At 40.3% G+C, this 27722-nt stretch overlaps 1 protein-coding gene across 1 annotated transcript in view; it reads right to left on the bottom strand.

Annotated features, from left to right (window-relative positions):
- LOC149457443 (forkhead box protein N1-like) overlaps positions 1–27722 on the bottom strand; it is a 111516-nt gene that overhangs the window by 27516 nt on the left and 56278 nt on the right. Inside the window, exons 3-5 of the mRNA XM_089683811.1 lie at positions 23401–23561; positions 14015–14467; positions 6783–6908 (exon numbers count right to left, since the gene is read on the bottom strand). Of these exons, the coding sequence (XP_089539937.1) occupies positions 6783–6908; positions 14015–14467; positions 23401–23561 (740 nt within the window). The remainder of the gene's footprint in view (positions 1–6782; positions 6909–14014; positions 14468–23400; positions 23562–27722) is intronic.

Raw genomic sequence — 27722 nt, 5'->3', positions numbered from 1 at the left:
ATTAGTCAGAAGACTTGTCTCACTATCTTGTAAATTCTCCCATTTAATTCGCCATTCAGGGAAATAGGCAAATACTTCACAGGCTTGATAGCACATGCAAAGCCTTGGCTTAAAATAGAACTCACAGAACAGTTTAATATTTGTATATAGTTGTGCCAAACACATGTAGCAGGTAATTCCTCATGTCTAATTGGAACATTTTAAGCAACTTGTCTCTTGGGTACCTAAAATACAGTCAATTTAGAGTGAAAGCTACAGGTATGTTGCAAGTGAGCTAAAATTTGAGGTGCTCCATTTTATCTAATTCAGCCCTTAATTTCTTTAAAGTGTTCATTCAATTTTTCTTCCTCTTCTTTCTCTATGGATGACCGCACGGACCAATCAGAACTGCTCTGATCCTTCTTGGTGTCCCTAGGGAAAAAAGAGGAGTGCAGCTTTCAAACCCCAGGACCTCTGCAACAGCTACATGGACAGTGAGACTGTGTCACCCACAGGGGTTGGTACAACGCAGAGCTGCTGGGGGAGGTTGGAGGATGTAGGGCACTCACTTTTTTATTTTTATCTAAAAAGGTGAACTTACTCTTTAAAATGTAAACATGTTTATATGTTAGGGCTCACACAGTAAAATTAGAGCAAACCAAAACCAACAAGATCACTTGTTTCCTTTGAGAGTTTAAAGTGATTCTAAAGCTTCATATATTTTTGTTTAATAACAAACATGTCATGCTTACCTGTTCTGTGCAGTAGTTTTGCACAGAGAAGCCTTGACCCTTTTCTTCATGGGTCCGCCATCAGCACTCCTGGCCCCTCCCCACTGCTGAGTGCCCCCAGAACAAGCTGCTTGCTCTGGGCTCGCTCAGGTGTACTCACTGCTGAACCACATTTGTGTGCCCCTGTTCTCACCTCACTGGCTGTGATTGACAGCATGGCTCCCGCTGCTGTATCTGAGCCATTTAGGAGGCAGAGACCTGGGAGAGCTTCTGCTTTCATGCACAGTGCTGGATTGGAATCTGGCTCAGGTGAATTTATCAAATACATATATGAGAGCTGTTTTACCTGCCAAAGAATTTGTATTTCTGTCAACCCAGTTGTGAGAGTTACACAGCTCTGCTACACAGCACAGCCTTGTCTGGCACAACCCTACACTGCACGTCTCCTCTCCACCTCCATCCTGTGACTGAATAGTGAAAGGAAAATCAGCAGACTAGAAAAAACAATCTTGATCCAGTGATGTGCATGACAGCAGAGGCTCTCTCCTTCCTCATTGGCTCAGGAACAGCAGTGGGAGCCATAGGCTGTCAATCACTGCCAGTGAGGTGGGAGCTCGGCGTGGAGCTGAGCCACGATCTGTGTGTCTTATAGAGATTTGTGTGTCCTATAAATACACAGAGCTGGCTCAAAATGAGCACATAAATGCCCCCAGAGCAAGCAGCTTGCTCTGGGGGCACCTGATGGGTTGGAAGAGCCATGAGAGCCAACGGGGAAGAGGAGTAGTGGTTCTGTTCTGTGCAAAACCATTGTACAAAAAAGGTAAGTATGAAATGTTTGTTATTTTTAACTGGTTCCCTATTGATGGCCAAGAGGGGGGGGTCTCTCTGTCTGGGTTGCAGTCATATGACGTCATCCCGAAAACACGCTTCACATGTGCCCCATGGACAGCGTTACAGTGCAATCTGTCACCTGCACTGGACAGAGAGGATGACAGATCACTGTACTGGGCTGCTTTGGTACCATGTGATGGCTGTGACCAATCACATCAGGTCACATGGCAATTTTTCGCAATGGATGGCTTCCATTCATAGCCATTCATTGTGTACTATTGTGTTGCTCTCTGTGATTGGTCACAGTGATTACATGATACAGAGAGGACCAATCACAGCCCATCTGTACCATGTGATTAGCTGTTTCCAATCACAGCTAATCACAACAATACACACTTAATGAATGGATGAATGGATTAATTCACAACAAATAGTTGTTTATAACAGTGATTATCACAGTTATAAGCAATCATAGGTTGAGAAAAAAATCCTGATCACCTCCCCAGAGTATTACAGTGTTACTTTGGTAACACTGTACTGCTCTGGTCACAGTATGTATAAAAAAATTTAAATATTTAAAAAGTAATAAAAATAAAATTAAATTGAAAGAACTATTATTTTTTTTTATATACTGCCACCAGTCAGTGTACCTTGTAGTCAGATTATATGGTATATATTACACTTGTATGGTAGCGCCAAGTTCACACATCACTGAGCAAAGTCGCAAAATCGTTTTCAGTGTCTGATGACGAACTTCCCCACGAATCATTATCACTCAATTCTGCAAGTGATTCTAATTTACTATCGCTGTTCTCTAGCTGGTCTAAAACCGCTTTTGACCTAAAGGGATGCTTTTTGGACGCCATGGACATTTCTCAGTTTCCAGGCAGAAAGAACGGTAAAAATGCAGGCAGGGCACAGGACAAAGCACTCGGGACAACATGTATGTGAAATGGTTTGATACAGTAATGTTTTACTATGTGATTTTAGTGAATTTAGTGAATGTCACTTTTCAATTTTCCATTTTCCCACCAGTTCCGTCCCCATACCTCCCAACGTAGCAGGGAACAGAACCCAGAAGACAGATGCCCGCATCGGCTGGAGGACATTGCAGGGGACACTGCAGGAGGGACATCGCGGGAGCGCAGGACAAGGTAAGTCAAGAAGAGATCCCGGAGCAATGCTGTAAAGTATTCCCGAGTGTAGCTCGGGGTTACCGCTTGTGGTGCTGAAACCTTACACCGAGCTACACTCGGGAATACCTCCAGGGAGGTTAAATGGTACAAGGCATAAGGGGGTGATTTACTAAAACTGGAGGGTGCAAAACCAGGTGCAGCTCTGCACAGAAATCTGCTTCCAGATTGTTTTTGGCAAAGCGTAATTGAACAAGGTAAAGTTAATTGGCTACCATGCAGTGCTGTACAAGATTTTGCACTCTCCAGGTTTAGTATATCAACCCTGTAGTCTCCTGCATAGTTGAGCTCTTGGGCAGCTTTCTAGAAAAACCATTAAATATTATAATAATGTGATCAGATTTGAGTCTTGCAGGTTAAGGCAAATAAAAAAAGACTTTTATCTGTTTCCTAAGCAGTAAAGATTTTTCACTGCTTAGTGAATCTTCTACAATATACACCTTGCAGCAGGGCAACTCCTAACAATATGTAGGAAATCTCCTCAAGGCCTTTAAGAATAGGGGATACATGATTCACAGCTTGTCAGGCTGCCAGTCTGCAGGTGGATACAGTAGATACTGGTAACAGTAGATGATAGCATGTTGCAGCTTGTCAATGTTATTCTTCAGCCTAAGGCATTTCTTTGTTTACTAGTGTTTCAATGACTTGTGCAAATGTGTTGTAGTAATGCTGGCATCAGACTTCAGAAAGGGAGGAACCTGTTCTTCATTTTTCTATTAATTATAAAATGTGATTTCAGCAATATTGACTTCAGGACACCTACAATGTTGAACAATGCTCCGGGAACAAGATGATAGACGGTAGGCTGGGAGAAGACCTATGCAAATAGCTCTCTATCATAACATACATGGATGCACCCTGTTTAGATAAAGAATAAATAGATGTCATCACCCATCATATAGGGATCTTTGAGAATTTTAGTATGCTGATAATCAGTAAAGTCACTTCTCACTTGTTATCTTCTATGGAACAGTCAACCTACTATGGCTCCAGATACAAGCCATTATACACATATGAAGTCCATGTTATGGAAATGATACAGGGCTGTGCCATATTGTACAACATCAAAAAAATCCATATTTATTGAATGGAAGAATGTTGCCATTTATAATCTGAACTACATCAGAAGCACTGCTGTGTCTATGAAACACATTATATATCTATCCAATCCAGCACAACAGCACCCTCAAGTATATATATGTCTGGTCATTCCTCAGTGTAAGCATCCTGTGTTTCTGAGGTTGGCCGGATCACTTCTCAATTCCTAAGACTTACTAGTGAGTAGAAAATCAGGAAGAAAGAGGTAGTGCCCTCTAAGTGCAGTATAAAAGCTCTTTAATAGGTGAAAAATAATAATAATATAGGCCACTCACAAAGGTAAAAAGGTTCAGAATGTCTCTTGTCTTTTTTCCACACTACAGCTTTTTTTTTTGTGAATGGGTAGCGGTAGCATGTACCCCATACTCATTCATGTGGGGGGGGGGGGCCTGAGCTCTTGGGGCCCTCTTGCAAAAGGGGGCTTCCAGATTCTTATAAGCCTCCCACCCGCAGACCCCCACGACCACAGCCCAAGGTTGTGGGGAAGAGGTCCTTGTCCCCGTCAACATGGGGACAAGGTGCTTTTGGGGGGAACTCCCCATACCCAAAAGCACCCCCCCATGTTGTGGGCATGTGGCCTGGTATGGTTCAGGAGGGGGGACACTCGTGCTCACTCACCCCCCCTTTGGTATGGATTTTGGGGGGAACCCCACACCATTTTTTTTCATTTTGGCGTGGGGCTTCCCCTCAACATCCATACCAGACCCGAAGGGCTTGGTATGGACAGTAGGTGGGGGCTGCACGCCATTTTTTAAATTATTTTTTAATTGCCGGCAATTCTTTCTTTTACATTCAGCTCTCAGTGGGAATCCCGCGACAGCTGAAACATTAATGCATGCTTTTCACTACTAAAATACCGCATGACTTGATAAAATAACTCATGCGGTATTTTTGTAGCCTTTTTTAGTGAATTTACTGTTTTTCAGTGCATTCTGGGCATTTGGGAGGGTCTCCTGAGGTTATCTTTTAAAAACGCTTCTAAACGCAGAAGTGCATAAATGCAGCTAAATGCATTATGCAAACGCAGCCAAACTGACGTTTTTTAACCTACGTTTTCCAGCAGTCAGTTTCCATCGTTCAGAAGAGTTTTCCAAATGCCCCGTGTAGATGAACCCTAATGAGAGAACACTTGTGGCTAGAGAAAGAAGGGGCCTGTTGACAGCACTGGCATTAGAAGTAAAGAAGGCAGAAAGAGACATATTGGGATCTAGTGTTTGTCCTTGAATTTTACTCTCTATTATTGCCAGTTTGTTGCCAAGTGTTGTCAGAACTTCCTGACAGGATCACAGCTTAGGGTCTCTTATTTTTACATAAGTAAACCTTTCCAAATATCAAAGAATAAAGCTAAGCAAATTAACTCATGCTCAGAACTGCAGGAGCTGCTGGAATAAAAGTGAAACGTCTTCCATATTACAGATCAAGTCCCTTCAAATGTTAATAACTAGTACCAGCTGGAACTTTGTGAATGCTATGGCAAAGCTTTTATTCAAACCCTGTACATTGGGGTTGATTTGAATGGAACAGATTAGATAAATGCATCATTAACAGGTGTCATCTGCTTGCAGAGTATATCCATAAATAGCTCTGGAGTGGAGTTTGCCTTTTGGCTATACTCCTCCTATGGATCACAGGAGTGTAGTTAGTTCTGCACCCCTGTGATCTGTTTTGAGCTTCTAAAGTGGGCTGAAGCCCACTGTTGGACGACGTCACAGAACTGTTCCAGGCTCTGAAAATATCCATATGGTCTGGGTCCACCTAGACGTTTGGACCTGCACCTGGCTCAGCCTCTCAATGATCCACTGAGAGCCTGAGCCAGCCCCTGCCACACCCTCCATGGCCCAGTGCTCCAGTGAGTGCTGGAGGGGCAGAGAAGAGAACCAGAGACTGACAGTCCCCGACTCTCTGCTCACAGAATGCTGAGAACTGAGTGACCATCAGGGTTTGATCGCTCATTTCTCAGTGCAGATTTGGTGGGGGAATGATGCAGAATTGGATCGATGCTGCACCCACCTAGGTGACTATAAATATCATCATATAGGATTTTCCCAAATCCCATACTTCTCTTTAAAGCCCAATTTTATTTTGTAAAATCAGATTCTGATATCAGGACCTACATGATCTTTCTGTTTTCTTTTTCATTTTTGTTTCCTCTGTGCTTGCTCCTCATACTGTCTCCCAGCTGCACTGACTGACCTGAGGTATGTGGATTCCCCTTGGGCCTACCGAGACTTATGGAGACTTTTTGTAATCTCCACTTATGCACGTTCCCATTTTGAACTAAGAATTTATACCCACACACAGGCAGCCTGAGAAACACAGAACCAAAGAAACACCTCTTCTCCTCCACAGTGGCGACTGGCAGTTGCTCCAGAGCTTTGGTTCTGGGTCTCTTGTGCTGCCTGTGTGCATGTGGAGCTGAGAGCAGTTGCACAAAAGCTTGTAGTTCAAAGCAGGAGAATGCACAAAGTGGAGTCCCCAGCAGGACTCCATGGGTCCTGGCAGCTATGGGGTACACCTGCATACTTGAAGTCGGATAGTGTGGCCAGGGGACAGTATGAGGAGCAAGTACACAGGAGAAAAAATTAAAGAAAAAAAAAAACAAGAGCATATAAATCCTGTTATTAGCATCTTTTTTTTTTTTTTTTTTTTTTTTTAAAGTGCCTTTAATTTCACACTAATGGGAAACTATAACAGCTTTTTTTTATCAAGTTTATTTTTAGTTTTTGAATGTTAACCCATTTTTAAAAAGACATTTATATATTTTTTTCATTGCTTGTCCAGAAAATGTGTAACTTAAAAGTAAACAGTAAACATTTAGTATATATATATATATAAAAAAAAAAAAAGAAATAAAACACTTCCACATCTCCTGGACTGGAAATTGAAGATCATATGATGGCAGAAATGGTGCGTGTAAAAGGAGTTAAATGATTAAACATGAAGAACTCACCTGTGGAAATGTTTGCGGGGTACAATAGATCTGCTGTGTTGGAGATTGGGACCAATACATCCTTTGCTCTTTCTCGTGTTGCCGCATAACCAAAGAGTGAGGCTTAAGTTTCACATCTGAGCCCAGCTACAAAGAAAAACAAGCTTTGTAATATTTTGTTTCCATATCCATTCTAGTGAAAACCAAATGCAATCGGAATGCTTTCTTTTTTATTTTACAGTTCCAGACAAAAGTGGTGTTTGGATGATTGAAGCAGGTCCCATTTTTAGGTTTTGAAGACCCAGGTTACTGAATTAGTAAAGGTTTTCCTGAACTGAAAAACTAGTGAAAACAGAACCTAAATTAGTAGAGGAAGCCATTGTATTGACTGTTATGTGGGCTTTCTTTGAAGCTGTAGCTAGCTTTATAGATTTGTAGGCTGCTTTGTAGCTGTACTTTTTTTGATGTATGCCTCTTGATGTCAACTAATTTATTCCCACTGAATCCTTTTTATACAACTTTGACAACTGAAGCTCTAGCTGATATTAGCACATGTGTTGTGTAAAACTGAGCTATAGTAAAGCCAAAATTCGCAAAACCCAGTCTTTACTGCTCTTTCTACGCTTTACAGCTAACATTCATTCTTATGCACAACTGGAGTGACAAAGACTCTTAAAATAGAAATCCATCTAAAACATTTAGCGGGATCCTTAGAGCTGTTTGTGTGCTCTGAGGAGATCAAAAGCTCACTATATGTCCTGGAGACCATTGTCACCAGGATAAAAAGTGTGGGAAAGTCAAAATCATACAGCTGTATGCAGTGCTGGATTTATAAGGGGACAACTGACCTGGGCCCCCTGTATACAAAAATAAAATAAAACAACACTAAAAATTATATAAAATAATAAAAAAATATAAAATAAAATCTATAATAATAAAAATTACTTTCTTTTAATAAATGTATCTTGGGAAGTAATATTTTGCCTGCCATTATCTTTAAAGGTTTTACTCTCAAGCAAGCTATACATAGAGCGCTTATGCTCTTTAGGTATTTGGCCTATAAAACTGCATGTGTGTGTGCACAGGTCACCTCAGAATAACGTTGTGTCATGCATTTAAAAATGCGTGCCTGTCATTGAGAATGTAAATCAACTGTGTATGAGACACTCCCCTGAACTGGATGGCCCCAAGGTCTAAATCTGACCCTGTTTGTATGGGAGGGAAAGGGAGGTCTTTGGACACTTGCTGTGGTGACAATCTCTAATTTTTAGATTTTCACATGCTTTCTGTGATATCTCTATAGTAGGTAATTCCCATGTGATGTCAGCCATTCCATTTATTTAACTGAACTTTTAGGCCCCATTCACACTAGTAGATTTGGAGATCACCAGCAGAATCACCTTGATTCCAAATCATGGCATTCTTTATGGCACCCCAAACTCAATTTTGCTGCAATTGTCACGTGAGAGAATTGCCTGCAAATTTTGGCAAAATACACCTTTAAAAATTGTGCAGGAGCCTTTCTTGGGTGACAAACGTGCATAGGGCAACCCATTAAAGCAAATGAGCTACCCTCTGTGGGACAAGATGAAATGAGTGTAAATCAGGTTTCAAAAATTGCAAGTGGGAAATCTTGTTCCCACAATTCAAGATTCGAAAGGGGCTTTAAGCAGTATTTGGAGCCAGAGGAGCCTTCTCTCAGTCTTCTTAAAAAACCTGCCATGGAAAAAAGTTTCTGGAAGTTCAGGGTACCCCACAGAATATATTTTACAGTATGCAATGTTATAATAAAAATGTATACATATGTAAGTTCAACAAATAACATTTCATGCAAGAAGATCATGCACAGATGTGTTAGTATGGCAGTGTGCAGTCAGAACAAGGCTTTGGAACTTTGGGGTCATGCATGCTATTAAACAGATGAGATAGATGAATGGAAAGTATATCTAAACCTGAAAGCAAAAATGTAATATACTGCAGCTTATCATCCTTAAATGTGATAGTTGCATTCATTTTCTTTTTTTTCAGTTTTTTATTTTAATTTGGTTATTTTACCATTAAAACTTCCTAAAGAGTACACTCATTCACTGTTCTATATCTGTGGAGGAGTAACTTTCTCACCCTAGGCTTTTCTCATTAATTAGACTGCAATCACTTCTCCCTTTCCTCATCTGTATTACATAGGGGGTGCTTTGTAGTTCAATCAAGATAGCTGAGAAGGCCGATAACATTGGGGGTTATGTACTAAAACTGGAGCGTGCATAATCTGGTGCAACTTTGCATACAAACCAATCAGCTGCCAGGTTTTATTGCCCAAACTCAATTAAACAAGCTGAAGTTAGAAGCTGATTGGCTACCATGCACAGCTGCACCAGATTCTGAGTGCACCAGTTTTAGTGAATCTACCCCATTGCTTGAAATTTCTGTTCACCGCACAGGCAGTTAATAGGACACTGCATTAACAGGTGTTTTTCCTAACATGCAGTAAATGTATTTTAAAAAAAGAAAACTAATCCAGCCATTCCATCTAAGGACTGGTAGCTGCATCATTATATTACATTTTTGTCCTTGGGTTTTTATATATGTTAAGTACAGATAGGTTAGTTTAGAATCACAATCATACAACATTCACAAGTATAGTCAATTTTCTTTTAATAAAGGGCTGGATTTTAGTTTTTGTAAAAACTATAGTTTTCTCCCCTGGGCCCCAAAGTTGTTGAATGAGCCACTTTAGAAAATATGATCAGGTTTTTTTCTCCATGTATATCATTAAATCAGTCTTACCACTAAGTTATTTGACATGAAGGCCTCTGTACTACAATATACAAGCAGTGCACTGCCTAAGTTTTGCAAATGCATGCTGGACCATTACAATGCACCTCTTATTTTAATGGATTCCACAGGACCTAGATGGAATGTTGTGGCTATAGTTTCAAATAGTACGCTATGGCTGTGGTTTAGGGGTTGGTAAGGTTTCATGTTTTAATAAATGTAACCCAGTACACACAGTCAGTCTCAAGCAAACCAAAGCAAGAGCCCTTCATACCTGCCCCTAAAGATGCTGAAACAGCGGAAACATCGTCATCTATCCACCAGCAGAATCCCAAGCCAGCTGACATAAAGCAATAAAAGAGTTTTATATGGAGTCATACATTAACAGAAACCAACCTCAAGGAATACACAGGGATCCTACTAAACTACATAGTACAAAGTGAAACTCCAGACAAATAGCCAAATAAACACTTTAAATACATATATAGTATTGTACAAAAGTCTTAGACAGGTGTGCAAATATGCTGTACATTAAGAACACTTTCAGAAATAAAGGTGTTAATAGTTTATTTTTATCAATTACCAAAATTAGAAAAAAAATGTAAATGAACTGAAGAGAAATCCAAATCAAATCAGTATTTGGTGTGGCCACCCATTGCCTTCAAAACATCTTCAGTTCTTCTAGGTATACTTGCACACAGTTTTTGAAGGAATTCAGCAGCTAAGTTGTTTCAAACATTTTGGAGAACTAACCACAGGTCCTCTATGGATGTAGACTGCCTCAGATCCTTCTGTCTCTCCATGTAATCCCAGACAGAAATGATGATATTGAGACCATAGGGGCCAAACCATTACTTCCAGGACTCCTTGTTCTTCTTTACGCTGAAGATAGCTCTTAACGACATTGGCTGTATGTTTGGGGTCATTATCCTGCAGAAGGATTTGAGGCAACCTACATCCACATAAGATATGTGGTTAGTTCTCCAAAATGTTTGGAACAACCTGCCTGCTGCGTTCATTTAAAAAATGTGTGCAAGTGTACTTAGAAAAATTGATGCTGTTTTGAAAGCAAAGGGTGGTCACACCAAATATTGGTTTAAATTTCTCTTCTGTTCATTTATTTATTTTATTCATTTTGTTAATTGATTAAAAATAAACTAATAAACTAATAATGTTATTATTGCTTAAAGCTTTTTTAATTTACAACATTTTATCACACCTGCCTAAAACCTTTGCACAGTAGTGTATGAGAACCAACTTACCTGTAAACCAGACACCTCTGCTGAAATGCACAGCCAGCTCCTGGTCCTTTAGGCAAACTTTTATTGCATTTACTAAACTAGCCTGATCTCGGACAGGCCAAAGCCTGTGATTGGACAATGAAGGAAAAGCAGCACGTTAATGATGTAATCACTCTGCCCTACCAACCTGTATGCATATCTGTGCAAACAAATATGCATACAGGCTCCAAGGCTCAGGGTGATGCTGTGCAGAGGATTAGAGGAGACTGCCATCAGGACAAATTTAGTTTCTTATGCTTGTTCTATGTAAAATAAATATAATGCTTATTTAGTTAACACAACTAGAATAAATGCTGCTTTTCATACTTTTAAGTAGCAGTTAACTTTAAACCCAGAGATTGCAAATCAAAATACATAAATACAAAAATATAGGCTGAGCAATAATAACTGATAATGCATCTCACCTTATGGTCCCTTTCACATGAGCCATCCAGTCGGGTCCACCTGTCTATTTTTCAGGTGGACCCGATGGGACCCTCTATTCTCCTCTTTAGGTAGTTGAATGTAAATGGCCTTGTGTCTGTTTACACCTGATTACCTCCAATCTGATCCAATCCGGCAAAAACAAATGGATGGGGATCGGCTCCCCTCCCTCTGGCTGGATTGCATAGGAGGGCAGTGTAAATGGACAAATTAAAAAACTATAAAAATGGTGCAGCGCTATTAATAAATAACATATGGAGCAAATAACAACAGGTGAATGAACCCCCTTAAGTGACAGCATAAATCAATCACTGGTGTCAAGATGCAATTGACACGCACTTAACAAGTGACTACGGGGTGATAAAGTCCAATATGAGCACACAGGTGAGGAACTCTTCACACGTGGATGTGTCATACGTGCCACAGGAATCCCAAAACAATTTGAGTGCCCCCTCACCTCCTTGAAATGACCTCAAGGGCCAACCAGCTTTCCAATGATAGTCAGGCAATCTCCTGTTGATCCCTTCAGTCTGACTGGAATAATGGTAACTTTCACCAGACCTCTTCCACCGCTCTACCGACACCACTATCTTCCACTCAGAGACATAACCAAAACAGGCTCCATAGTGCAATATGTCCAATTTATTAAGATAAAAACATAAATACCCACTTACATGTAGGCAAACGATCATGCACAGTACTCGGCAGTCCTCACTGCCGAGTACTGTGCATGATCGTTTGCCTACATGTAAGTGGGTATTTATGTTTTTATCTTAATAAATTGGACATATTGCACTATGGTTATGTCTCTGAGTGGAAGATAGTGGTGTCGGTAGAGCGGTGGAAGAGGTCTGGTGAAAGTTACCATTATTCCAGTCAGACTGAAGGGATCAACAGGAGATTGCCTGACTATCATTGGAAAGCTGGTTGGCCCTTGAGGTCATTTCAAGGAGGTGAGGGGGCACTCAAATTGTTTTGGGATTCCTGTGGCACGTATGACACATCCACGTGTGAAGAGTTCCTCACCTGTGTGCTCATATTGGACTTTATCACCCCGTAGTCACTTGTTAAGTGCGTGTCAATTGCATCTTGACACCAGTGATTGATTTATGCTGTCACTTAAGGGGGTTCATTCACCTGTTGTTATTTGCTCCATATGTTATTTATTAATAGCGCTGCACCATTTTTATAGTTTTTTAATTTATGTGACACTGGTACATAGTAGGTGCTAGCAGCTTATTATTAGGGTCATCTAAGTGCAGGGGTTCTTTTATTCAAGTGTAAATGGACAGCTGGTCTTTTTACATCCGACTGCCCATAGAGTAGAGCAGATGGTCTCTGTGTCCACTCTGCATAAGCAGAGCAGACACCGACCTGTCATCTGGCCATTCAGCTCTGCTCAACTCAGCAGGGGATCAATGGTGAGCAAAACCAGTTCCGGCCCATGTAAAGGGTACCTTAGAATAAAGAAAATAAGTGGAAAACCACTATTATCTGTCATCTGAAATCATGATTCATTTTAAAATTTTGTAGCAGTTTATGCAGTGTTATAGTAAATACTTCACTTACAGGGCTTGACATTGAGTATTTACTGTGCATAGCTGGTATAAGATACAGGAGTAAAAATGGTAACAAAATGGAACGATTTAAAACATTCAGTGACCTAGCTTTGCCAATAAGAAATCAGCCCTTGTAGTTAAGTGTCACCATAGCAAAGCTGATTTGTAGCTGGATGCTACAGATAATTACAAATCATTTATAAGGTTACCAAATAAATCTGACCAAGAAATATAAAGCCATTTAATAAATTAGAAGACACATAACTATGACTGGAGCATGGGTGCCCAAAGCAATTTGAAGAGAGGTGGATCTGGGACTGCAAAATTAAGTTTCTATAAACATTTGTGAAAGAATTTGCCTCGAGGTCTGGAGTGCTGTCTGATGTGTGTGTGCCATTGGAGCCCCCCCTTTCCCCAGGTTTTGACCAGATCCTTGAATTACTACCAGGGTCCCCTATTTCTGATGTGATATTCACGATATGCGCATTTAACTTGCGCTTCTGGTAAGTGCAAGCACACTTCATTTTATATTGCACAAGAAGTCACTTGCACAGAATCCTGATTTCACTGTGAATACTGGAATTGTCGATTCAACATTTCACGGATTTCATCCATGCACAATTTCACTGGACTCTTACTCTATCATGTTTTTTATGCTAATAATGCTTCATTTTTATATCTATATCAAGGAACAATCATGTTGATCCTGTTATTTAAATTTATATTATTACATTCATCCATTAACTGGTTCACTTGTCACTTTATTTTTTATCAATTTTATGCAAGTTTTACACTTGCAGGCTATGTACTCAGTCACTTTAGTTGATAAGCGCTGCATTTATGTTGTACATTGAATGACTGAACTGGAAAAGAAAGTGAAGTAATTGTGATGCCAACAAACCAGGTCTGCATTGTAATTCCAGGTAACTGGCTAAGCAGGTATTATAGCTATTGGATCAACATATTTTCCAGGCAACTGACAATTTCTTAGTTGGGTGAACAACGACAGCCTGCATATCTTTTTCAGTGGAGATTTCCTGTAACATTAGGCAGGTACATGGTGCAACTGGCTGAGTTTGGTAGAAATAAAATCTTTTGGGCAAATTAGTAGTTTCCATAACACAAGCATTATTCATACTTAGTAAATGACCTGTAAAAATAAAATCTGCTGGTGAACAGGTGCTGATGAAATTCTTACCATCATCTGTGATCCTTCATCATGATTGGAAGTGTACTGAAGATTGCTGCACCATGCTGTCTCAGCTGATATGTCAGGAATGTGGGTTGCAAAAGTTTCTGTGTCTTCGGGGCAAGGAGGTCCACAAACATTATCAAAGCTATCCATTCCATCCATGCCTTTGAATGGCTTCTCCCCAAGAGACAGAGAATTCAGACTTTCAGGAAATACATCACTGAACTGTCTTTTGTAAGGGTGAAACTGATGTTTTCCTTTGCCAAACTTCCCATAGCCATTTTCAGTGGACTCCTCACAACTGTATCTCCTATATCCGTCACTTGGAGAGGCTTTGCTTGGGAATCTCATGGGAATGTGGTCCTGGGGTGATAAAGAGAGATCAGGGCTCATGGAGGAATCTGAACTCTTCCTTTCAGGCTGACTGTCAGAGTCGTGTGCTTGCCCTCCATAGTTGTCCTGAAATAGTCAAATCATTGATTGGTAAACTTAAAAAAAAAAACACCAAATATAATATTTTCTTGACAGACCATATACAGTAGGTCTTGTACAGGGTATACACATACCATCTTTCTATCAATTTCAACTGTTTTTAATAAGTGTAATTGCAACAGTGATGAAAGGGGTCATTGTAACCTTCCACCATTTCACCAACTGCCATACAGAAAAAGGTAGTCTTTATCTGTTTGATGTTGTTTTGTGATTACAAGTGGTTGAATGCTCTAGGAAATTGCCTTATGTATGTTCAGCTTTAGGTTAGGGTATACAAATTGCAGATGTTACACTATATATGGTCTTATACATAGGATGGCATTTTTCCATCCCTACAAATATACCAAATAAACAAAGGTCAATGCCCATTGGACTTTTTTGAGAATGCCACACAAAGTAAAAGAATAAAACTATATACAGTACATATATACAAGATACATTAAAACAAATTTTCAGCACATTTCATGAATCAAAGTTCACTTCATCAGGAGCAACATTTGACCCAATATGAACCAAATTGCAAAAAAGAGGGGTTAAAACAAAGACAATGGATGCATGAGGGCCACTGTTCAATGTCTGTCCCAGGGGCTGTGGAAAGGGCAAGGAAACACACACCAAGTCAAGCATAAAGGTCCAATGGAGGAAGGTCGAACCCCCAAAAAGAAACGGCAGATAACGTAGGAATGGCAGATGACATAAGAAAAGTCCTCTGACACAGAACAGTCAGACAGAGAATCCCCCATGGATCCCATAATCCACCAATATTGCAATTTTTGTACGGGGCTTTAGCTATGTGCTTCCATTTTAGTAAATCAGGGCTCTATTTTGTATAGTAATCCAGTATATAAAGATTTATCTCCAGCAAACCCATCTGTTTATAATGAGCTCTTTACTACTTACATGGGAAAATTGCAGACATTTCTGAGCCAACAACAGACTTCTTCATCAATCAACAGCGAAGGGGGCCATTAGTGGTTCTGATTTCTTTAGTTGCTGTTTTTAGGTAACTTTTATGCAGCTAATAAAAAGCTCATTGATAGAATTTTGGTGTGCTGGGGGTGCCGCTTTATCTGCTGAATCAATACACAATAGTGCCCTCCTTTGCTTTGTTACTACTGCACCTTTTTGCTCTGTCACTATTGCACCCTCTTGTATCAGGGGGCTCATTTAGAGTGTGTGTAATATACAGTTCATGTTTGTGTATGAGACAAAAAGTGGGATTTAAATTGGGGGGCCGCTTCCTAGGCCTCTCATCCATCATTTTGTCACCTTGACATTGCACTGGTGGCTTTCACTGTGAAAGCCTATGCGATACCTTGGAAATCTTGTAAAGTTTTAACAATAGAAGAATCAAAGATCCCAAGTGCAACGTGGCATTAGGCATCATGGTCAGGAAGACTGGGTGTAGTAAAACTTTGAATGAAGTCTAAAGAAACCTAAAATCATTAGATGGTAATTTTTTTGATCCGATCATCTGTGAATAATGAACTAATGTCTATGAGGCAGTGCCCAAGAGTCCCAGACAACATTTATTTGAGGTAAAAATATTTTGGAAAGTTAGAAAGCCTTGTCGGTTACTATTGTTTTCACCAAGTTGAGCATGTGCTTGAGATGGTCTACATGCTTCACCCCCTTCCCTCCTCCATTCCTCAAACTAATAAACTAGTGCATCCAGTACATTCCTGTTTAGGACAAACTGTCAGATAGTTGTGCATCTGATCTTTCACTGATATTTATATTCTTGTTACAAGGAGAACCCTTTAATACAAGTTTTATAGTCAAATCTCTGTATACACATACCTGTAAAATTGTGTATATAAACAGAAGCTGCAGATGTGCAATTTCCGAGAATGTGTTGCAGATATTGTAGTATTAAAACTCATAGCTCTCATAGTCCTGGATTGCTTAGTTAGCCTTTCTGCTTTAAAGCCCAAAGCAGTGCTGCATTCCTTAAATTCTAATCGGAGTTGCCTTATCTTGTATCAAGTATATTTGTACGTGACAGTTCTGTTATTATATCTTTGGATCTTTGGGGGTCATTAAAAGAGCACAACGAAAAAAAAAAGTTCATATATATATATATATATATATATATATATATATATATATATATATACAAACAGTATCTATACCTGATGAACCCCAACTACACCTGCAAAATGAAAGAAAAATAATATCGATATGTGGGTCAATTTACAGCCAAGAGGTGCCTAAGGCTCCGTATGTGCTAGAACCTTTTAGCAACTTAAATTATGCATTCCACTTTATGATGAACAGTTTTACAAGTAATGCTCCCAGATTACTGTATGTATCCAACCTAGACTTAAAATGCATTGTTGTTGCACGTTTATACTGTTGGGATAATTTACATACTTTATTCTTTGTAAATAGCAGTGTAATCTGAATTATTTAAGGCCAGTATATAGCATCAAACAATAACACTACAGCACTTGTTCAGTTTAAATAAATCATAACAATAATTTAAAAAAAAAGCTTTCAGAGTAAAAATAAAATAAAATAAAATTATATATATATAATTTAAAAAGCCATTTGAAAGGTAATGTTAATGAAAATTTATCTATGTATCTTTCCATTTAAAACTGCAGTCAAATCTGTGTTGCCTCCCTACCATCATAACAGATGAGGATAGCCCAGGGGTGGGCAAACTTTTTGACTTGAGGGCCGCAATGGGTTCATATATTGGACCCGGGGGCCGGACCAAGAGTAGATGAATGATGTGTATGTGTCATCCATAGTAAGTATAGTAATATTCCCCCATAGTAAGCATAGTAATTAATCCCCCATATAGTAATTCATCCACCATATAGTAATTCATCCCCCATAGTAATTCATCCCCCATAGTAATTCATCCCCCATACAGTAATTCATCCCCCATAGTAATTCATCCCCCATATAGTAATTCATCCCCCATAGTAATTCATCCCCCATATAGTAATTCATCCCCCATAGTAATTCATCCCCCATATAGTAATTCATCCCCCATAGTAATTCATCCCCCATAGTAATTCATCCCCCATAGTAATTCATCCCCCATATAGTAATTCATCCCCCATTTAGTAATTCATCCCCCATATAGTAATTCATCCCCCATTTAGTAATTCATCCCCCAAATAGTAATTCATCCCCCATATAGTAATTCATCCCCCATAGTAATTCATCCCCCATATAGTAATTCATCCCCCATAGTAATTCACCCCCCATATAGTAATTCATCCCCCATAGTAATTCATCCCCCATAGTAATTCATCCCCCATATAGTAATTCATCCCCCATATAGTAATTCATCCCCCATAGTAATTCATCCCCTATATAGTAATTCATCCCCCATATAGTAATTCATCCCCCATAGTAATTCATCCCCCCTATAGTAATTCATCCCCCATAGTAATTCATCCCCCCTATAGTAATTCATCCCCCATAGTAATTCATCCCCCATAGTAATTCATCCCCCCTATAGTAATTCATCCCCCATAGTAATTCATCCCCCATATAGTAATTCATCCCCCCTATAGTAATTCATTCCCCAGATTAATTCATCCCCCAAATTAAGTCCCCAAGTCCCCCCTGTGTCAATTCACTTACCTTTGCTCCGCGCGTTCCTCTCGCCGTGTTCCCGCGCCGTTCCGGTGTAGCATGAAAATCTGTCTCCTATGAGGATCTGTCCCCCTCGACGTATCTGCGCATGTGTCAGTTTCAGGCATTAGCAGCCGATCGGCGATCTCCGGCACATGCGCAGATACGTCGAGGGGGACAGATCCTCATAGGAGACAGATTTTCATGCTACACCGGTCTTCAGGGCGGACTGTGAGAGGAGCCTAGTGGGAGCCTAGCTCCGCGGGCCGGATTAAAAGGTCCGCCGGGCCGTATACGGCCCGCGGGCCGTAGTTTGCCCATTGCTGGGATAGCCTGTACCATGTTTAATTACACCATTCTTCTAGAAATCTAATTTAATGATTGTGTAAATTAAGTCTGAACAAAACTTGTAGTCAGTTTACAGACATACTCTGGAATAATTTTCCCATTAACAGATTTCTAAGACTCTTGCACATTCAAAGGAATATAGATACTACAGATTGTATCATTACAATACAGGGAAGACACTCCATTTTGGCATTCAATTTTAAAAAATACTGAAAAAGCTTACATTATTAGCTTTAGAACAGCCTTGCTCTAAAGTTCTACTGACAGCCTAAAGATTTACTGCTGCTTAGGGGGTCTGGGCTTCAGCAAAATGGCATCCTCCAGAAAGAAGAGACAGGAGCAATGCTGGAAGGTAATTTACAGCACACTCTAGTTTTGGCAGCATAAGTCTTAATGTGGAATATATGCTAAGGAACATTATTTTTAATCAAGTTGTTATGGGTAAAGTTCCGCTTTAACACACAAAAGCAAATACTAACCTTTTTACATCATTTCACCATTTCAGTAACAAAGTGGAAACGATATTCTAATAGAGGAGTCCCTTGCCCCTAATAGAGTGCCTTGCCTTTTTTGGCTGGCAATAAAGATGCCACATGTCCAAGGCTGGAGAGGTGAAACTGCCCTATAGGAGTTCATAAGGATTCACTTATGAACTTCTATGGCCTAGCCAGCGTCGAGACTGTAAACAGTGCAGCCAACTGTGATCAGATTCAGCTAAGTAGAAATTTGGAGGGGGAGGGGGGGATACTTTTTTATTGATAAGGTAAGGAAGACAGGCAGTATAAATGCACTTTATTCTTTAAGCTGGCGATACATTATATAATCTTATTGTACAATTTTCATTCAGATTTACCAAAAACCATCTAATTTGAGGTCAAACCTAAACAACACTTTCAATTTGTATCCAGTCAGGCAGTCCCTTGCACTACATAGTTGATGGTAAATCCAAAGTAGATTGTACAGAAATTGTACAAGAAAATTGGACAGTGTATGGCCAGCTTTAACCTTCATTCTCATTGAGGCAAGGGTAGTGAGATTGGCAGACCAAAGCCTTTTCTCTTAGTAGCATTATATGATATGTACAATAGAAAGCCAAGATTTTTAGGGCTCCTCGGATCTCTGCTTAGTATGTAAAGTTGCACTCAAACACTTCTAGGTACCCGAATTTGACAGGTACCCGCTCCCACTTACGGTCCGATCGCCTAGGAGATCGTAAACGGAAGGTGTCCTCCCTCCCTCCCTGTAGTCTTTTGGGACACGTGACAGGTCCCAGAAGACTACAGGACCATTCATGAAGAACAGTGCTATTCGCACATGCGCAGTGGGTACCCGATTGTGAAACCACAAGCTATCACAGCCGGGTACCCACACTGAAGATGCTGGCCTCCTGGAATACAGGACGGCCAGGGAAACGAAATGCAGGGGACACACCACGGGACCGAGGGACAGGTAAGTGGCTGTTTTTTAAAAGTCAGGAGCTACAGTTTTTGTAGCTGCTGACTTTTATTTTTTGACAGGGTGAGTGGAACTCCACTTTAAGCAACTTGAAATAGTAACAGGGTCAGTTTAAAGTGTATCTAAAAGTGTATCCGACAAGGGGTTCTTATTGAAGTCTATCATTTTCTTAGGGAGGTTTACTTGCTGTATTTCTCTTGGTGAACATTGGCACCAGGCCTGAAAGAGAGGGAAAATCCAACATTGTCACCAGAACAGGAACAGAGGAGAAATCTTCCAGTGAGTACTCTTGTTGCAGTGACTGCTGTCTCAGAGGGCATTACCCTCTTCTTGTAAACATTTTTTCCCACTTTCTGTTATGTCTACAGTACAGACAGGGAACTAAAATTTCCCCAATTGGACATGGATAGCAAAAAAAAATTTGAAAGGGGATTTAAACATTTCTTACTCTACCAGAATAAAAAACAGTTTAGCTTTATATTTACTTAAAGGTCACTTACTAGTTGCTGGTAACAGTTGACCGCCAGGTAAACAGCTAAATACTATATGTTTTTTAAATGCATGTATGCTGTTTTACTCAAAAAGATTTGTATTTCTGTCCATTCAGATCTGTGATACACACAACCTTGCTAGACTGCTGAGTCAGGTTAGTGAGCTGATTTTAAGCTGCTCCTTTCTCCATTTTAAATGCTGCTCAACCAGGGCCGAAACTAGGGGAGGGGGGGGGGCATGGGGAGCATGTGCCCCAGGCACTACATTGTGAGGGGCCACCACTGGCTCCCATAAAAGTAATCTAGCTTGTCCCAACTCCCAGCTAGTGCCATCCCCAGTGGAAGCACTCAGCAACAATGTTCCCAGCCCTGTCTATCCTCCTATCACAAACCTCTCCTTCTCTTCTATTTACCCACCTGCCCCACACCTCAGCCCTGCAGTTCCATGTGGCTCGTTTTTCCCAGCTGGTCAGCCCAGTCCATGAACATCGTCCGCTGCTGGGATGCAGTTTCCCGGTGGGGAGGAGGCACAAGCTTTGTATCCCAAACCTGCTTACTATATTATTTATCTATGCTAAATATATGAACATACACTATATTGCCAAACGTATTGGGCCGCCTGCCTTTACACGCACATGAACTTTAATGGCATCCCAGGCATTCTAGTCAATATTGAGTTGGCCCACCCTTTGCAGCTATAACAGCTTCAACTCTTCTGGGAAGGCTGTCCACAAGGTTTAGGAGTGTGTCTATGGGAATGTTTGACCATTCTTCCAGAAGCACATTTGTGAGGTCAGGCACTGATATCAGACAAGAAGGCCTGGCTCGCAGTCTCTGCTCTAATTCATCCCAAAGGTGTTCTATTGGGTTGATGTCAGGACTCTGTGCATGCCAGTCATGTTCCTCCACCCCAAACTCGCTCATCCATGTCTTTATGGACCTTTATTAAGCCCAACCCCTGAAAAACAACCCCACACCATAATCCCCTCTCTACCAAACTTTACACTTGGCACAATGCAGTCAGGCAAGTACCGTTCTCCTGGCAACCCCAAAAACCAGACACGTCCATTGGATTGCCAGACAGAGAAGCATGATTGGTCACTCCAGAGAACACGTCTCCACTTCTCTAGTGTCCAGTGACAGTGTGCTTTACACCACTGCATCCAATGCTCTGCATTGCACTTGGTGATGTAAGGCTTGGATGCAGCTGCTCGGCCATGGAAATCCATTCTATGAAGCTCTCTATGCACTGTTGTTGTGCTAATGTGAAGACCACATGAAGTTTGGAGGTCTTTAGCTATTGACTCTGCAGACAGTTGGCGACTTTTGCGCACTGTGCGCTTCAGCATGTGCTGACCTGGCTCTGTCATTTTACGTGGCCTACCACTTTGTGGCTGAGTTGCTGTTGTTCCCGGTTGCTTCCACTTTGTTATAATATCACCAACAGTTGACAGTGGAATATTTAGCAGCAAGGAAATTTCACGGATGGACTTATTGCACAGGTGGCAACCTATCACAGTACTACGCTTGAATTCACTGACCTCCTTAGAGCGGCCCATTCTTCACAAATATTTGTAGAAGCAGTCTGCATGTCTAGGTGCTTGGTTTTATACACCTTTGGCCATGGAGGTGAATCCAATGAGTTGTAGGGGTTTTCCAATACTTTTGGCTATATTGTGTATGTGTTATTGTTATTCAGGAGACATTTAACTTAGTTGTTACATATTATAGCTTGTTTTAGTTTTAGCATGTAATGAAGACCTATGTACAATAATGTGGCAAAATACTCTCCCTGCATGCTATAATACATATAGGACTTTTTATATTTCTACATGTGTTATTACTTTCCTGGGATATACTGCTCATTTATCACCCTCTATGTCATATTGTGTTGCCCATCTTATTGCCTTCTCTGTGACCACACTGCAGTGCCCAACAAACACCAACCTCTGCCCTGCTGACACCATCCACTGCCCTACTGACACCATCCACTGCCAGCCATGCCTGCCACTCAGTTATGGTAGTGTTCACCATCCATTTACTCACGTGATCTGTGTCTGACCCCTGTCCCCTCCCCCTCGTGTAGTCTATTCCTAGGCTAATAGTTCATTAAAATATAAGGGTGTGTGAAACCATTCATACTTTCTTTGGTTCTGAAGAAGAGGGTTGATCCTCGAACCGCATGGGCCTTTGGATGCTGAAAGGGCTTCCCACAGCACTGCTAGAGTACCGTGTACAGACAGTCTCTTCTGTATCCTTTTATATGCCTATGCTTGTCATACGTTTGTGAGTAGAATACCTTTTTTAATATTTCTAAATAAATTGTTATTTTGACAAGGCACTAGATCAGCGCACCCTCCTTTTGTTGTTGTTTCTAGAGTTTGTGAGGACGCCCACAGTCCTGTGAGGGCAGCAAAACCTTTGGCACCATACCTAATAGCTGGGCTATGTCCCAAGCATCACACCTAAGCACAGCAGGTTATTACTAGTATTTCCACATACTTCGTGTGTAACAGCAATTTATGTTGAAAATGGGATCTCAACAATAAAGTAAGTAGTGGTGATCAGAAGGGTTACAGAGACAACATTGACACCAAATAAAATACAGTAAGACCATATCACACAAAAAAGAGCATGTCTAGAGTTTTTACAATCTCAATCCTCTAGCGTAGCCAAGGCATTGCCCAATTAGAAAAGGAGACTCCTTTCTTACAATAAAAATATATTTTGGAAAAAAAAGAAAAGAAAAGGAGACTCATGCATTCTACTTGGGTGAATAGGAAGAATTTTATCCCTTGTTGTGTCTATTGTAAATTTACACCAACATCATGGGCAATTTTACTCTCCAGGAGGTTATACAGAATGAGAATATGGTTACAGTATAATCTAGTTGTATGCAGGAGTGTACAATTATTTTAGGCAATATTGCCATTTAGTAAATTGCATGCGAATACCAATCAAACTTGAAAACTTCAGCTATCTCTAAATATTCACAAAAGATTCTCTTTTTACCATTGTTAAACAAGAGGCCAGTGAGCCAGTCTGATCCTGTATTCCATCATCTGATTGGTTTACTGGAGAACAATCACTGTCCAGAGATCCTGGGGTGAAAGTCATACTTGATTGATCCTGCATCAGTGAAGATCCCACAAGGTCCTGACTGGGTAGAAATCCTATAAATAGAACCAGAATACCATTTAGTATTGATTGTCAATAGTGATTAACGTGCAGTCATGAGTTGGCATCAGTAATAAATGTGCAGTTGGTGAGTCATGATGAGTTCGATATAGTGGCAAATAAACTGCTGATGAACATCTTGCATGAAAGGGGTAAATTGAAAGGCAAATTCCGGTGGTATAGTCCACAGTACATAACACACTGGTATAGTAAGCTGATAATTTAGCAATAATTCTACTAGTTTTTTTATATCGCTGCAAAGAAATACAACATTTATTACAAAAAAAGCATAGTAGTTCTCAACAAATTGCTACCTGACTATGTCATAAAACTGGACACAGAAAAAAATCTTTATAATTTAACATGTATGTAGACCCAAAAAGAAAAATGTATTATAGTACAGCTTAGCAGTCTTTAGATGCCTGTTTTAATTTACTTTTTTAGGCTTTTTTTCCCTTTATTCGTACCTGATCTGGCCAATAAAACACTTCCCGTCCTCAGGTGATGCTAGCTCACTGTACTATATAGAGGAGCAGCATCGATATCCTAGAACAGAACTTCAGAACATCCTCTCTTTTGTTTTCCTTAACATGGGGTAAGGGGCTCTGTAGTTCTATCACACTTTCTGATAACACTGTTTGCTGTTGAGTGCAGCACTGGATTTCTGGCAGGATCTATGGGTATCCTTCTGCACTTGGCAAACTATATAACAAAACACTTTCAATGCAGTATGTAATAAACCAAAGTTTCTTAAATAAGGGACTTTTTTTGTTATGGTTTACATACCCTTTAAAGGAGAAGTAGTGCCAAATCTCTTTGGGCCCTACTTATCCTGTAGGTCACAGGAGTGCACTTTGTTTGCACTCCTGTGACCCAGATTCTGCTAACAGCAGGCTAAAGTCCACTGTCAGCTGATGTGACTCTGGAGGGATCCTGACATTACTATTGGAATCCACCCAGATGACTGACCGGCAGCTGGCACAGCCCAGCACTCCAGTGAGCTCAGGAGGGGCAGAGCAGAGAGCTGGTGATTAACAGTCACCACCCTCTGCTCACTGAAGACCGAGAACCAAGTGATCAGAGGTCTTTGACCGCTCTTAGAGGCGGTGAGGGACATATACAGCATTGGACCAATGCTGCAGCCACCTAGGTGAGTATGTAAACATAAAATTAGTGAAGCGCTTGTATCTCATGAATACAATCATGTGTCTCCATAAAGTATAATAGTAAATCAAAGTGACCACGATATATATTAAAAATATGTGAACTCCCTCTAGTGGATAGAAAAAATAATGTCAACCGAAATGACTATAATGGCTAAATATCACACATTAAGAACCTAAATAAGTAGCGCATAAATCAGATATACTAAACAAAGTATATATACATGAAAACAGAATAATTGGCCACATACAATGGTGTCTAAATCAAACATAACTAATATATGCCATAAGTGAAAAAGACAATATCAAAGGTGAAAAAATATTCCATGCATGTGACTGTGCTTTAAGCTGGAACACACACGTGATCTCCACTTCTAAGTGCAAGTACTCTCCTTCAAATGGCAGCAATGCCTGCTCACCTCCCTTCCTCGACCCACACAGGGCCTCAAAGCAGTTACCACCTCAGTGGTGTATTCCTCTGGCAGACTCCTTAATCCTCCTCCTCTCTTATGCAACTCATAAAAAGATAAGAAAGCCTTCCATAGTGTAGTAAGTTTTAATAGGCAAAGTAAAAAGTGACAAAGTAAACCACTCACATGCTCCTTTCCATAAACAAGCGTTTTTCCCAGCCTGTGGGTAGATATGCATGCACCTGGGGGAATCCAATATGGCCACTGTGTCCGGACATACGTCACCAGGAAGTAGACAAACCAGAGGTCTTTGACCGCTCTTAGAGGCGGTGAGGGACATATACAGCATTGGACCAATGCTGCAGCCACCTAGGTGAGTATGTAGGTTTGCTTTTTTCAAACCCCATACATCTCTTTTAACCACTTGCCCTCCTGAGGATTTACCCCCCTTCCTGACCAGGCCATTTTTTGCATTACGGCGCTGCGTTACTTTAACTAACAATTGCGTGGTCATGCAAAGCTGCAACCAAATTAAATTTATGTACTTTTTTTCCCACGAATAGACCTTTCGTTTGGTGGTATTTGATCATTTGTGCATTTTTTATTTTTTGCACTATAAAAAGAAAGACTGACAATTTTTAGAAAAAAAACAATATTTTTGACTTTTTGCTATTAAACATGTCCAGTAAAAAAATTTAAAAAATCTAATTTTGTCATGAATTTAGGCCAAAATATATTTTGCTACATGTCTTTACTAAATAAAATCCTTATACATGTAAATTAATTGGTTTACGTGAAAGTTATAGAGTTAACGATGGTGTTATATATACTGGAATTTTTTTTTGTACTAGTAATGGCAGCGATCAACGACTTATAGCGGGACCGTGCGGCGGGCATTCTGACAACAGGGGGGAACTGACTTGGTGTCACTGACATCCCCAGTGACACTAATACAGTGATCAGTGCTAATAAAAAGCACTAACACTGTACTAATGGCACTAGGCAGGAAGGGGTTAACATGTTGGGCACTCAAAGGTTTAATTGTGTGCTGTGTGTGTTTCACAGTAAGCTGTGTTTGTGCTTTCAACTGTAAGCACACTGCTTTTTATGGCTCTGCTATGCGGAGGCATACATAGCAGTGTGCAGGTGCTGACAGGGGAGAGAACTGTATTGTTTACATACAGTTCTCTCCCCCGTTGGTAATACTTGGCGATCACGGGGTGGCGACAAGTAATCACCGGCTGGGACCCAGTGATTGACAGCCGAGACCATGGATAGCGGCGCGGGTAGGGCGTGCGCACGTCTTACATGTGCCCCCTACTTGGAAATGCAAAATCACGTATATATACGTGATTTTGCACACCCCTGCCATTCTATAGCAGTATTTCTGCTATAGGGAGGTGGGAAAGCAGCTAAAGTAAAATGTTTTTACATGTTTTTTGGGATTTGACAATCCAAAACAGTTATTCTATTGCACTGAGAAATTGATGAATTTGAAAGATGAATTAAAGGTTCCTATAGTGGTTTTGTTTATGCTTTTTGGCGTTGGATACCATAATGAGGTTTAAATCACCAATTTTTTTAATGCTAGTCTATTTTTATTTCAGTAAATATGAAGTATTGCATGCAAATATTATGCATTTATATATTCAGCCAGCAGGTAGAGATCTAGTATCATTTCCATCTTTTCCACCTTTTCACTGTTGTTGATAGATTGCAGTAGCACAAGCTGTAATTTACACGCTCATAACACGATTCAGAGCAATGACTAATCCCTGTCACTTCCTATGACTCTGTCCAAGGATTTGGTCAAAGTGTCTGGAAGGGAAATACATTTTAGAGTTATACAAAAAAGTACTTTCAGAGGACAAGTAATGGGTTACTTGTTAACAGGTGTCCCAACTTCTGGATTACTTGCAAACTCTCTGTCTGTATAAAAGCAGTATTGGAACAAGCTGTGTTACTACTCCATCTGAAGCATTATGTGGATGATATTGTAATGCAGGAAGTCTTATAACCCTTACCCTCCGTTCACATCAAGCCTGACTTTGAAATCGTTTGACCTACAGTTAAGTCGCATGATTTCAAAGTCGGGGAACCCGTCGATTTCCGGTGCGATTTGCAAGACATCTGATACACTGTTTAAAAAAACACATAAAGAAAAAAAAACTGACCCAAAATCATTAACTTGAAAGAAAAAATTTAAACTAAAAAAGAAAAACGTAATACAGAAATAACTGAGTAATCTGTATCCAATTGATATACACTCACCGGCCACTTTATTGGGTACACCTGCTCAATTGCTTTGTAACACAAATTGATAATCAGTCAATCACATGGCAGCAACTCAATCCATTTAGGCATGTAGATGTGATGAAGACGACTTGCTGAAGTTCAAACCGAGCATCAGAATGGGGGTTTAAGCGAGTTTGAACATGGCATGGTTGTTGGTGCTGGTCTAAGTATATCAAAAACTGCTGATCTACTAGGATTTTGATGCACAAAAATCTGTAGGGTCCAAAAAAGAGAAAATATCCAGTGAGCGGCAGTTGTGTGGATGAAAATGCCTTGTTGATGTCAGAGG

Source organism: Staurois parvus, unplaced genomic scaffold (genome assembly GCF_062004578.1).
Source record: "Staurois parvus isolate SC_StPar_1 unplaced genomic scaffold, SC_StPar_1.0 ptg000321l, whole genome shotgun sequence".
NCBI lineage: Eukaryota > Metazoa > Chordata > Amphibia > Anura > Ranidae > Staurois > Staurois parvus.
Note: the sequence above shows the minus strand (reverse complement) of the source record. Positions and strands in the feature narration are given on the sequence as shown.